Raw genomic sequence first — 11,175 nt, forward strand, 5'->3', positions numbered from 1 at the left:
TTTCTTTTTTCTTTTTTCTCCTGTCCTTGTGCATTTTTTGACTTTTCAAAAGTTTTCCTCATTTGTACTGGGATGAACCCAAGTTTTCTGGGAATCTTTGCCAAGAACCTTCTTTTGTATGGCAGGAGAGATAATCAACAGCGCTTGAATTGCCAAGTCCAGATCAGAGAGTCAGTGGGAAGCGAGCAGAAAGCCTCATGCGATGCTCCTGTTCCCTACCGATTGCCACGGAGCTCGTCAGCCCCAGCTGCTGCCGCTTGGCCCTCCTGGGGCACGCACTGGGTGCTGCTGGAGGTGGTGCAGGGTCCTCAGCCCCATCTGGGGACGTCTCTGGGGTCCTGGGCTCTGCAGTGGGGCACAGCTGAGCCGCTGGCCGTGGGGACCTCAGCTCCGCTCCTCCGTTTGGAGCAGTGCAGCTTGCTCATCCTGCATGCCACCGACGTTTCTCCTATCCCTTCTGACCCAGATTTCTGGTTCCTTCTGCAACAGAAATAGCCTTCAGCCTCGCTCCTTTTAGGCATTTCCACCCCCTGAGCTTTCCCCGCGTGGCTGCCCTGTGCTTGACGTGATTCGCGGGCTCTCCCCGCGTCCTCCCACCCGGGGCGACCCCTCCTCACCAGCCGGCTGCTGTGGTGGGAGCCCTGGGCAGCTGCACAAACCCCCCCCGAGCAGACAGACCTCTGCCTCGGGAGTGCGAGGGCCTGGAGAAGTCACCACCGTCCTTCCTCCACCTCGTGCCGTTCCTTCGGGGCGCTGGGAGGAGCAGCGAGGGTCTGAGCTCTGGCTGCATCTCTACTAATGGCTCAGGGCTGCCTCTGTGCTGTCTCCTGGTGGCTGTCTAGCCACCAGCTCAAGCACAGCCGCGCTAAATAATATTTAATCCCTGCCTCCGAGTCCTCTACCCTACTTTTCTCCTTTCTTTCTTGGTTGCTGCACACAACCCCGCTCTGCTGCTCTGAGCTGAGCTGTGGCATTTACCCATGAGCAAGGTGTTAGCCGTGACTCAGCCTGCTCCTTGCATTTTCCCATCCACCGTGTCTTAATCTTAACAGCCACCCTCCCCCCCCTTTTTTTTCCTTTGCTCACAATATGCCAGAACTCTGCTTTTTCCTGTCCCTCGAGAGCCCAGCTCTGGGGTGTCCTCAGCTTCTGCCCCCAGCAGCACAGTGCTCGACCTTGGCACTGCTTTGCCCCGCGCACGCCCATGCTGGGTGCTGCTCTGGAGGTGGCTCTTTTGGCCTGACGGTTTTGCTGCATTGCCCTTCCCTTTGTGCCTCTCTGCCGCCTTTCTTCCTCCTAGCACCAAAAAAAAAAAAAAAAATAAATAAATCAGCGGCTGCTTTTCAGTCTCGTGGCTTTTCATGACCTCTCCCTGCTCACCCCAGCGCATCTCCTTCCCTTTTTCCCTTTCAACTGTCAGCTTCTGCCTCTGATCACCCCGTGATAACTCATCTCTGTTGTCCGACTGCTGAACTTCCTTGGCATGCTCCTTGGCTTTCTCCTGAGCTGCCGGGGCTTTGGAGAGCCCCCAGCAGAGCGGGAGGGAGCGGAGGGTCCCCCACTGCTCCCAGATGCTGGTGACCAGGGAGGTGCTGGGGAACTGAAGTCACTTCCATGGGCCAAATGAACTTGTCCTTGTGCTGTCCCTGGCAGGCAAAGATGGCTCGTGGTGGCAGCGGAGCCCCCATCCGTCCTCCCCCAGGGCTGCTGGGGCTGGGGCTGGTGCAGGATTTCCTCCCTGTCCTTTGGAAATATCGGTCATCTCTGCAATCAGCACGGCTGCTGTCTCTAACCAGAAAATCCTCTTACAGCTGCAGGAAGAAATCAAGCCTGGCCGAGCATCTGGCTTCGCTGCCCTGTGCGGGATGGCTGCAGGAAGGGGCAGGCAAGGAGCAGCGGTGGGGCTCTGTCCCCATCTAACGGCCAGACCTTGGGGACAGCCCTTCCCCGGGCTCACGGAGCACTGCCGAGGAGGGCAGGGAGTTTGGGGAGGCTTTAGGGAGTAAAGGATCCACAGACGGCAGGGAAAGACGCAGGACCTGGGGTGAGGAGGGAGGAGACCTGGCCATCTCAGCCTCTTTTTCTTCCCTTTCCTTTGCTCTGCTGTCCTCTCCCCTCCTTCCTCCTCCTGCTCCCGTGACCATCCATTACGCACCAACAATTCTTTGTCCGCCCTGTGCCTGCGGAGGAAAACCTGGCTCCTGCCGGGTGGGACACGGAGCCCCTCCAGCACCCGGGCTCAGCTCCCCCCCAGCCGCCTCTCGAGCCCGGCACCCACCCGGGGCTGGGCTGGGGATGTGGAAATGGGGCCCGGCCCCAGCTCTCCTGGGGGGTCTTTGCCCGAGTTCCCTGCTGCAAAATTTGGGCAGCTCGAGGTCACCTCCCCTCCTCGCTCCGCAGGGGCTGCGCGGTCCGCAGTCCTTGGCGGTGGGTCTGGTGCGTGGTGCACGGCTCGGCCCAAACGTGCGCGGCGGTGGCGCGGTCACGGCTGTCCTCAGTTGCCATGGAGACTTTTTCCTCCTGCCGATGCCCAGAGGAAGGCAGCGCAGGGGCAGCGATGGGAGCTGCTGCCCCGGCCCCGTGCCAAGCCCCAGCCGCGGCGGTGCCGGGTGCAGTTTTTGGGGTTTTGTCTGCGCGACCCATGGGGGTGGCTGCGAATTGCGCCCGTGTGCTGCTGCGGGGGAGCCTCGAGCCCAGTGCGGCCATGTGGGGATGAGGATCTGGCTCAGGCCTTGCGTTCGGGTTCCTGTGCTGGGGCAGAAGAGGTTTTCCTTCCCTAAGGAACGTGCTGAGGGGCACGGAGCCCTGACCGAGGTGCCTCTTCTCTTCGGGGCTTTGCGCTCCTGCAGCCCGGCGCCTTCCCGCTGGGGTGTCGGCTGGTTGTCCCCTCCGTCCTCCCCATCTCCGCGCAGGATGGGGTGGCCGTCCCCTCCCTGCCCTTCGGTTTGCCCTGCCTGCGGTGGGCCGGGGGTGGCGGTGGCCCAGTCCTGCAGCCCACCGAGCACGCAGCAGCTTCGCAGAGCTGCTCCCAGCAGAAAGCAGGCACGGCCGGGCTCCGAGCGGGACCGCCGGCTCCAGATGGGAAGGGACGTGGAGGCAGCACAGCGTCCCTTTCCGAGACAACAAAATCTATTTGCTGGTGCTGGTTTTGCTCACACATCTGCCCGTGTGTGCATTACTTAGCTGTTATTAAGCCCTCACCAGTCACCGTGAAATTGGGCAGCTCCTCCCGTTGGCATTCCCGCGTGGAGCAGGCTGGGGAATTTCCTCAGCTCCTGCAGCGTTCCCCCCCTCGAGCTGTCTTTCTGCCTCCCCAGCTCACTCCTGAGCCCCGGCCTTTTCCCTTTGCTCCTGGAGGCAGAAAGGGGCTGGGCAGGGGCAGTAAAACGTTGCTTGAAGGGGGCCCGAGGACTTTTCGGGTGGATTTTCGGAAGAGGGTGGGAATAGGGGGCAGTGCAAAATGCACATCCCCAAGCCTGCGTGTGGCAGGACGAACATGGGGGGGCTGGTGCGTGACTGGGTGCATTATAAATGGAAACGTGTGGCTGCACGGCCAGCGTGGGTGGCAGGGCTGGGCACACGGGTGAATGTGAGCATGTGCAGAGGGGGGACAGATGTGTGTGGGATGGCTCCGTGTGAAGCTATGTTAAAAATATGAGCAAGGCAGACACTGGTGCTTCAGATGCTCAGACTTTGCTTCAAAATCTCCCAGGCGAGGCAACGAGGGAGCTGGGCTGGGGGCGGCAGCAGGGGCTCACGGTGCCCAGGTGATGCTCATCTCAGCGCTCCCACTTCCAGCCACTCGTTTCCTCCTCGGTGGTTTTAAAAATGGGGCACAGGCAATTTATTGGTTTGTTCTGGGGGGCACTGGGCTTGGCGTTGCCTTGTCTGAAGCTTCCTGTTAACTGGGGATGTGGCTCCCCAGCAAAGGGGGACTGGTAAGAAAATGATTTCAGCATCCACGCGGGTTGGGAGCTTGCTGCCGGGGGAGTTTTCTGTGACCAAGAGGAGGGATTTGGGATTTTGCAGGGCTAATGAGAACGCCTTGCTGGCATCAAGCTATTAAACTTCTGGGGCTCTGGGCCCCCAGGTGGGGGCTGACCCCGCTGGATGAGGGGGGCAGGCAGCAGGAGCCCCTGCTCCCCAAAACCACTCTGATGTGCAGGAGCCGGAGGCGTGAGCTGCCTTGGGCTGTGTGGCAGAGGAGGGAGGATGAGGATGATGTGCTTCAAGGGAAGGGCTAATTAAAGGCAAGGAGCACCCAAATCTCACCCGTGGGCCTCATTCCTGGCTCTGCAGAAGGGGATCGAGGTCTCTTTGCTTCTGGGCTGGGTGGGAGGAACATGAAAGCTGAGCCTCGGCTCTCAATTATTTATGATCTGTTTCTTTTTTTGTCTGACTTGTCCTAAAAAGTCCTTTGAAGCCCCCGCACGCCCTGGTCCCTTTCCAGCCCCAGCGTGGCTCCCAGTCCTCTCTCTGCCTTCTCCACTGCCGGGGCCTTTTTTCTGTGCCCTCTCCCCCCTTTCCCTGGGGGGCAGCTGGTGCAGAATGGCACCCCCAGTGCCAAGCTTTGGCCCTCCAGAACGTGCAGGTGGCTGCTCCTGGCGGCCAGGCTGCCACAAGGGCAGGGCGAGGGTTTAGGAGCATCTCTGCTTCCCTCTCCTCTGGGAGGAGCCCGGCTGTGGTTCTCTGCAGAGGGTTGGTGCTGAGAGCATTTTGGGGTGTCTGGAGGGGGGGGAAGAGCCATCTGTGGCAGGATCCTGTCCCTGAAGCTCTCAGCCAAGTCGCAGATGTTGGTGACACACCGGCTCCTGCAGCCGTGCGGTTACGCGCCGTATCTGCTCTCCTCTTTAAATTAAATTCCTGTCTCTTGTGGCTGCAGGACTTTCCCTCTCCCTCTGCAAAGCCTCAGAAAACGGAAATAAATAGACTTGTTCTCTTGCAGGCTTTCTTCCAAGAAGCCGGGGATGTGTTCGGGTCATTCCCGTGGTTTTGGGCGGGGATGGCTCCTGCCCCTGCCCGGTGCCGCCGGTGGCAGCGGGGGCTGCGTCCACCCTGTCCCGTCCTGCCCAGCCCCAGGGCTCGTGGCTGCGGTGCCCCCCTGGACTCACCCCTGCCCTGCACGTGCTTTAATGGGCTTCTGGAAAGAGATGGCCTCGTGGTATCTGGCGTGTGCAAGGTTATTGGAAGGAGACCAGCAAAGGTCCATAACCTCTCTGCTGATGAGGATGAAGTGCTTGTTTAATACATTTTAGCTTTCAAATATTTCTCCTTAATGTGTTTTTGAAATGACTGGAGCTCTGAAGGGAATATGTAACTTGTTAGAAAATAGATGTGCCGATTAGACCGCATTTCAGCTCATTTAGAGACATTTCACCACCTCACTTGGATCTGCTGTGATCAAAACTCCTGCCTCCCCGTGAGCTGCGAAGTGGGGAGCTGTCAGCGGTGTCGCCCCGTGGCGCGGTCCCGTGCTGGGACTGATGCTGCTCCGTGGGTGCTGGTGTGAGGCTTTGGTGGTGGTGTGGGGAAGCTTTCATCATTGCTGGGTCTGCGTCAGGTTTTCTTGTGTGTTCCCCCTTTGTGGTCAGGGTGGGTCATGCCAGGAGGGAGCAGTTTCCACCTTGCTGCTTGAATTTTCCCCTGATGCTCTGTAAAAAAATCTACCCCTGGGTTCCTGCCAGGCAGTGGCTTGGTGTCTGCCATGGGAATCCCTGGGGCCTGTGGGGAGAGCAGGATCTGTCCCACCATAAACCCACTACACCCACGCATGGCTTGGGAGGTGCCCGTGCACAGATGGCCCTGCGGAGCTGTGTGTTCCCTCCAACACAGGGAGGTTTGGGCTTTCCTGGTGGCATCTCTGAGAGCGGCAGATTGGGACTGGGTATCAGATGAGATATTTTAATGGTGAGGGAATGTCAGCTCCTCTAGTCTGACTGCCAGCGCGACACAAACCGGACAATTTCGCTTTGCGTTATAAACGTTTCACCTCTTATTACACCTCTGAGGCACTCCCGAATCTAACAGCAGTCCCAGGTCTCTCTCCATCCCATTTTTAATTCATCCTTTCTCTTCCCCCTTCCCTCCCTCTTTACTGTGCCCCCCGAGCATGCAGAGCTCCTGGTCTCCCCCTCTCCCAGCGCAGCAGGATGCAGTGGCAGGGGTGTAAGGAGGAATCGGAGGTGATGGGAGCATGGCCTCATTACCGAGCAGGGACAAATGGCACGCTGCAGCAGGACACAGCCCCCCTGGCCCACGCATGCCGGGGCGTCCTGCTGCCAGGAGCACGTCAGCCCCGTCAAGATGCACTTCGCTGGCTCTGGAAAAGGCTTTTGCCCCACGGACCTTCTCCTAATGGAGCCAGCGCTTCCACGCTCCCCCGTGCCGCTGGGCAGCGGCTCTCCTGCTAATGCAGCGCTGCAGGGAGTGCGGGGGCTGCCGGGGGGAGCTGGGGTCTCCTCGACCCTCCCTCCCCCTGGCTGGGGAGGTGCTGGTTAGTGTCACAGCCCCTGTCCCGTGAGGGGGGGGAAGCAGAGCAAGTCTGTGAGCTGTCCTTGCCCATCCGCAAAACACAGCGGCTGCTTGCTAATTCTTTCTCCTGCCCTTCTCCTGATCTTACGCTCTGGACTTCAGGTTCATTTTTCTTGGCTGGGAGGTGCCAAATGGGGTAAGGCACCAGCAAGGCACCTTTGTGAACCCAGCACACGGTGACCCTATGGGGGCTGCTCTCCCCCTGGACAGTGGCGCTGCCAGATGGGGACTGTGCGTAGGTGCCCGGTGTAATGGTGCTCTGCGACTGAGCGCGTTGCTGGCTGCTCACCTGGGGAATCTGCAGCTGCCAGGAGACGGGCAGGTCGTGGTGGATGCAGAGCTGGGAGCTGCTGGTCCTGTGGGGTCAGGTACAGGACCCGGGGCTCTGCTGGTGGCACTTGCACCACCTTTTGTGCTTGTTTTCCCCTGACCTACCTCTTTAGCAAGATCCTCGATGCTGCCCATGCAGGGCCATGGCAGCGAGGCAGACACTGCCCACCCCGCCCCTCTCCCAGGGGTGCACGAGCGTGGTTGCGCCGGCCCCTCTGGAGCGATGTGTCCCGTGGGTGCTACTCCCGCGTGTGTCACCCGTGGGTCCCGCTGCCGGCGGTGCGCAGGGGCAGCCGCTCCCCGCCCTGCTCCCCGGGGTGCTCCTGGGGGGGCACCCGCCGCCCGATGCGAGGCGGGGGCCTTTAAGAGGGAGCGGAGAGGGGGAGCCGTCTCCCCGCACATTAATCTCTCATGAGCTAATGTGTTTTTCCCATTTGTTCCTTTGTACATCGCCGAGCTGCGCGCTCCCCCGCGCACACACCCGGGCGCGCCCCCGCTCGCTCGCGCTCTGCCGGGGCCTCGCTGGCGGAGGGACGGGAGCGGGAAGGACGGGAGCGAGCGGCGCAGCGATGGGGAATACACCCTCTCAAGGCATGTCACTCTCACTATGTGCACCCATTCTTAAGTAGCAGGTATTTTTTTTTTATTCGTGTGTTTTGTTTTTTTTTCCTCCTCCCTCCGCGCCGCCGGGGCCGTGCCGCTGCTGCCCGGGGCTCCGCCGGTGCCGGTGGTGGCCGCTCGCGGGGGGCTCCGGTGTTCCGGGGATGGGGGGGAGCGGCCGCGGGGCTCGGCCGCCGGAGTCGGGGTTGCGGTGCCCCCTCCCCACCTCGGCGGCTCCCCCCCGGGCCGGGGGCGCGGCGCAGCTGCTGCTGCTCGGGGCCGGTCGCTGCCGAGGGGGCGCCGCGCTCCGAAGGGGCGCAGCCGCCGGTCGCGGTCCCGGGGAGGCGGCGGCGGGGACCGGAGCGGTGGCGACCGGGGGCGAGGGGGGTCTCGCCGGGATGCTGGGGGCGATTGTGCCCGGTGCTGCCGCGGCGCCGTGCGCGGAACCGGGCGTTGTGCTGCCCGAGTCGGGCGGCGGCTGCGGGCTCTGGGGTTCCTTTGGGGGTGAAAGGGGGGCGAGAAGGGGGGCTGCGGGCTGTGTCCCCTCCCGGCTCTCTCGCCCCCATCCTTCCCCCGGCCGCTGCTGGGGCGCGCAGGGTGGGCGAGCCGCGGGGGCGCCCCTTTGGGGCGTTCTCAGCATCCCTGGGGAGGAGGAGGAGGAGGAGGAGGAAGAGCTTGGCACGTCCCGGGCTGTGCCCGGCCGCGTAGGGGTGGAGGCGGGCAGGGAAACTTAAAATAACTCCGGAGGCCCCCCCGCACCGGGACTGAAAGAGCCGCCGAGGGGCTGCTCCCCCCGCCGGCTGGGCAGGCAGGGCCGCTGGGTGGGGGGATGCGCCCGGGGGTGCGCGGTGCGCTGCGGCCCCCGCCGTGCCCAACCCCACGCTGGGGGCCGTGGCGTGGGGCTGCGCTGCCCGCGGGTGGGGGTCCCTTTGTCTGCCCTGGCGGCGGGCAGCGCCCAGCCTGCGCCCCGCAGCCTCTCCCCTCTTTGTTCTCCGCATCCTCGCCCTGGCTGCGGGAGGCGGGCGGGGAGCGGTGATGCTCGGGTCCCTGCACCTGCAGGTGCCGGGTGGGTGCTGGCGCCCAACTCCCGGGGAAGTTGGGTTTGGCTGTGCTTGGCCCCGGGATCGTGCCCGGCCCCGGGGGAGTGTGTGTGGGGGTCGCATCCAGCCTGCTCCCTTCTCGGGCTGGAGGTGGGAGGGGGCCCTCCTCTTGGCTGGTCCCTGCGGGGTGTGGGTGTCCCCCACCCTGGCACCAGGTGGGGAATTCAGTTGGGTCAGTCCCAGGGACCCCAGACTTGTTCAGGGTCTCCCGGCCTGGCTGCCAGCGCCCCGATCCTGGGGGCACCGATGCTTTTCAGTCCCTCTGGTCGCTCCGTGGCTTTTGTGCCCCACTGTGCTGCTGATGTGGGGGCTGTGCAGGATCCAAACTGCCCAGAGCCACCTGATCAGTCCCACCCAGCAGCGGCTCTTTCCTCATTTTAATGAGGAATACATTTTCAATGTGCTAATTATTTCCCACCAGACTGCCCCTGAAGACTCCTACATTCACACGATTGTGGAAATGGCTCCATGCTCCTCCTGACAGTACTCGGTGCCCCTGGGAGCTGCTGGGGGGCTGCAAAGCCTTCAGGGGGCTAGGGAGGATCCTCAGGGCTGCCAAAGGCTGCCTTTGTGCAAAGGGATCTGAATTCTTTGCCAGGAGCATCCCTCACTGCCTGGCAGGATGGGCGGGGGGACGCTCAGCCTGTTTGCCCCCGAGCACCCTGCTCATGGCCAGGGAAATGCCTGTGGGGATGGGCTGAAGCGGTCGGTGGGAAGCCTGGGTGTTGCTGGTGTGGGGGCAGTGCTGAGAACTGGGGGGGCGATTGCACTCATCTGGGTGCTGGTGGTGTCCATGGCAGGGTTGGTGTTGGCTCCCCAAGCGACCTTGGCTGAGCTGCTTGGCTCCCCCCCCCCTGTGGATTTTCCTCTTTCTGGAAATGTGGATAAAGGCTCCTCTCCACCACACACTGCTGTGGAGCTGTGGCTTTGGGCTGGCCCCCCCCCCGCCCCCCCCAATCCTCCTCCTTCCCTCTGCTGTGTGAGCATCAGCTCGCAGCAAAGGCCCGGCTGGTGGGAAACACCCACCCATGCCTGCCTTTGCTTTATTTTCCCCCAAGAAATTCTCCATGCCGATTCCTTGCCGTGGGAGCAGGGGTGCCCTGGGTGCCCTTTGCTCCTGCAGGGACCCAGGTGGGAGCTGCCTTGGCACTGGCCGGGAGCGGTGGTCCCCATGGGACCCTGCCAGGGGCTGGAGCAGCCCTCTGCCACGTCTGCCACGGGGAGGAAGGACGCAGCCCAGTGGTGCAGGGTTTAATTATAGAAATTGATTCTCCTCTTTGCCACACATCGATCCCAGCCTGGGTGCACAGCGGCTCCCCGTGCCCCGGGGACGCTGCCTGCCACGCACGGACACGTGTGCACGATGCCCACGGCGCGGGGCAGGGCTGGGGCTGGGGGGAGCAGCCCCACACACCAGGGAGGGGCTGGGGTCTGTTTTGGGGTCCAGAGAGGAGGCGAACACGTGCAGGTGTCTGCAGGGTGCTGTGTGCGTGGAGAAGCCCACTGAGGCTCCCGCTGACAATATTTTATTTCCAGCCATGCTGGGGAGGAAGCGGAGGGAGGCTGCAAGCTGGCGGCGTGTTTTGGAGAGGCTCAGGGTGCAGCAGAGCAGGGTTTGAGCTGGGAGGCTGCAATGGGAGAATGGGAGGAGGGTGCTGTGCTGCCTCCCTGCTCCTGGGGGGGGGGGCTTGGCTCTGCCCCGGTGGTGTCCCAGGCCTGCTCCTGGCTGAGCACAAGGTGCTGATGGCCCCAGCTCTGCAGATTTCGGCTTGGAGATGCCAGACCTTTGGCAAAGCAGCGTGACGGGGGCTGCCCTGGGGGCTGTGCTTGGGAAGGGGAAGCGTGAGCATGGGGCTGGACGTGGGGAGGTATCAGAAGGGCAGAGGCTCCCTTTTGTGCCAGCCCTGTGGCTGCGAAGTTCTCGCATCCCCAGCGGTTTGCTCAGCTGGCTCTTTCCCAGCGGCTGTGGTCAGGTTCCGTGACAGTTATCGTTATTAAAACGCCCCTGGGTGGGGGCGATGGTGTGAGAGCTGCAGGGCGGAGAGCAGAGGCTGCTCGGGGCAGCTTTGCAGAATTATTGGCATTAAAAAAGCAGCGGGCAATCCTGTTAGCATCACTTGGGGATGTCCGGAGCCTGCGATGGGTCCACACGAGTGGGTCTTACCCACCGGAGGGGCTCCTGCAGCCACAGCATCGCCTGTGGTGCTGGGTGGTCCCAGCTCATCACCGCCAGGATCGTCAGCTCTGGAGGGGAGAGCGCGTGCTGCCCCCCATCAGCTGCGCCTGCTCCCCACCAAAGGTCCTCATCAACCCCCCCCCGGCTGTGCCAGGCTGCAGGTGCACCAGGGCTCAAAGAGGCACTCAGCAAAGGAGCTTAAATGCTTGTTAAAAAATTACTGATTTGCTCCTCGCCACCCAATGGGGATAATAAAACTTTGCTGTCAGCTGTTTTTATTTTTTTTTTTTCCCTCCCCATGCGTGGTTTCCACTTTCAGAATAAATGCAAATGAATTTTTTTTAAAAAAACCAACACACATCACATCTTAAACAGAAGGACTGATGGAAAGGGCTGGGTGGGGGCGGGAGGAAGTGGAGCCGGGGGGGGGGGGGGGGA

General features: G+C 62.1%; 1 protein-coding gene across 5 annotated transcripts in view; it reads left to right on the plus strand.

Moving 5' to 3' along the window:
• Nucleotides 1–7,234: 7,234 nt before the first annotated feature.
• SRCIN1 (SRC kinase signaling inhibitor 1) overlaps nt 7,235–11,175 on the plus strand; it is a 66,235-nt gene continuing 62,294 nt past the window's right edge. For 2 of the 5 annotated variants that reach the window (XM_035347762.1, XM_035347761.1), the window contains exon 1: nt 7,236–7,452. In XM_035347762.1, the coding sequence (XP_035203653.1) occupies nt 7,281–7,452 (172 nt within the window). In that variant the 5' untranslated portion in view covers nt 7,236–7,280. Of the gene's footprint in view, nt 7,453–11,175 lie in introns of all 5 variants that reach the window. The other 3 variants (XM_035347759.1, XM_035347760.1, XM_035347763.1) reach the window with 3 other exon arrangements.

This window comes from Oxyura jamaicensis, chromosome 27 (assembly GCF_011077185.1).
Source record: "Oxyura jamaicensis isolate SHBP4307 breed ruddy duck chromosome 27, BPBGC_Ojam_1.0, whole genome shotgun sequence".
Classification (NCBI taxonomy): domain Eukaryota; kingdom Metazoa; phylum Chordata; class Aves; order Anseriformes; family Anatidae; genus Oxyura; species Oxyura jamaicensis.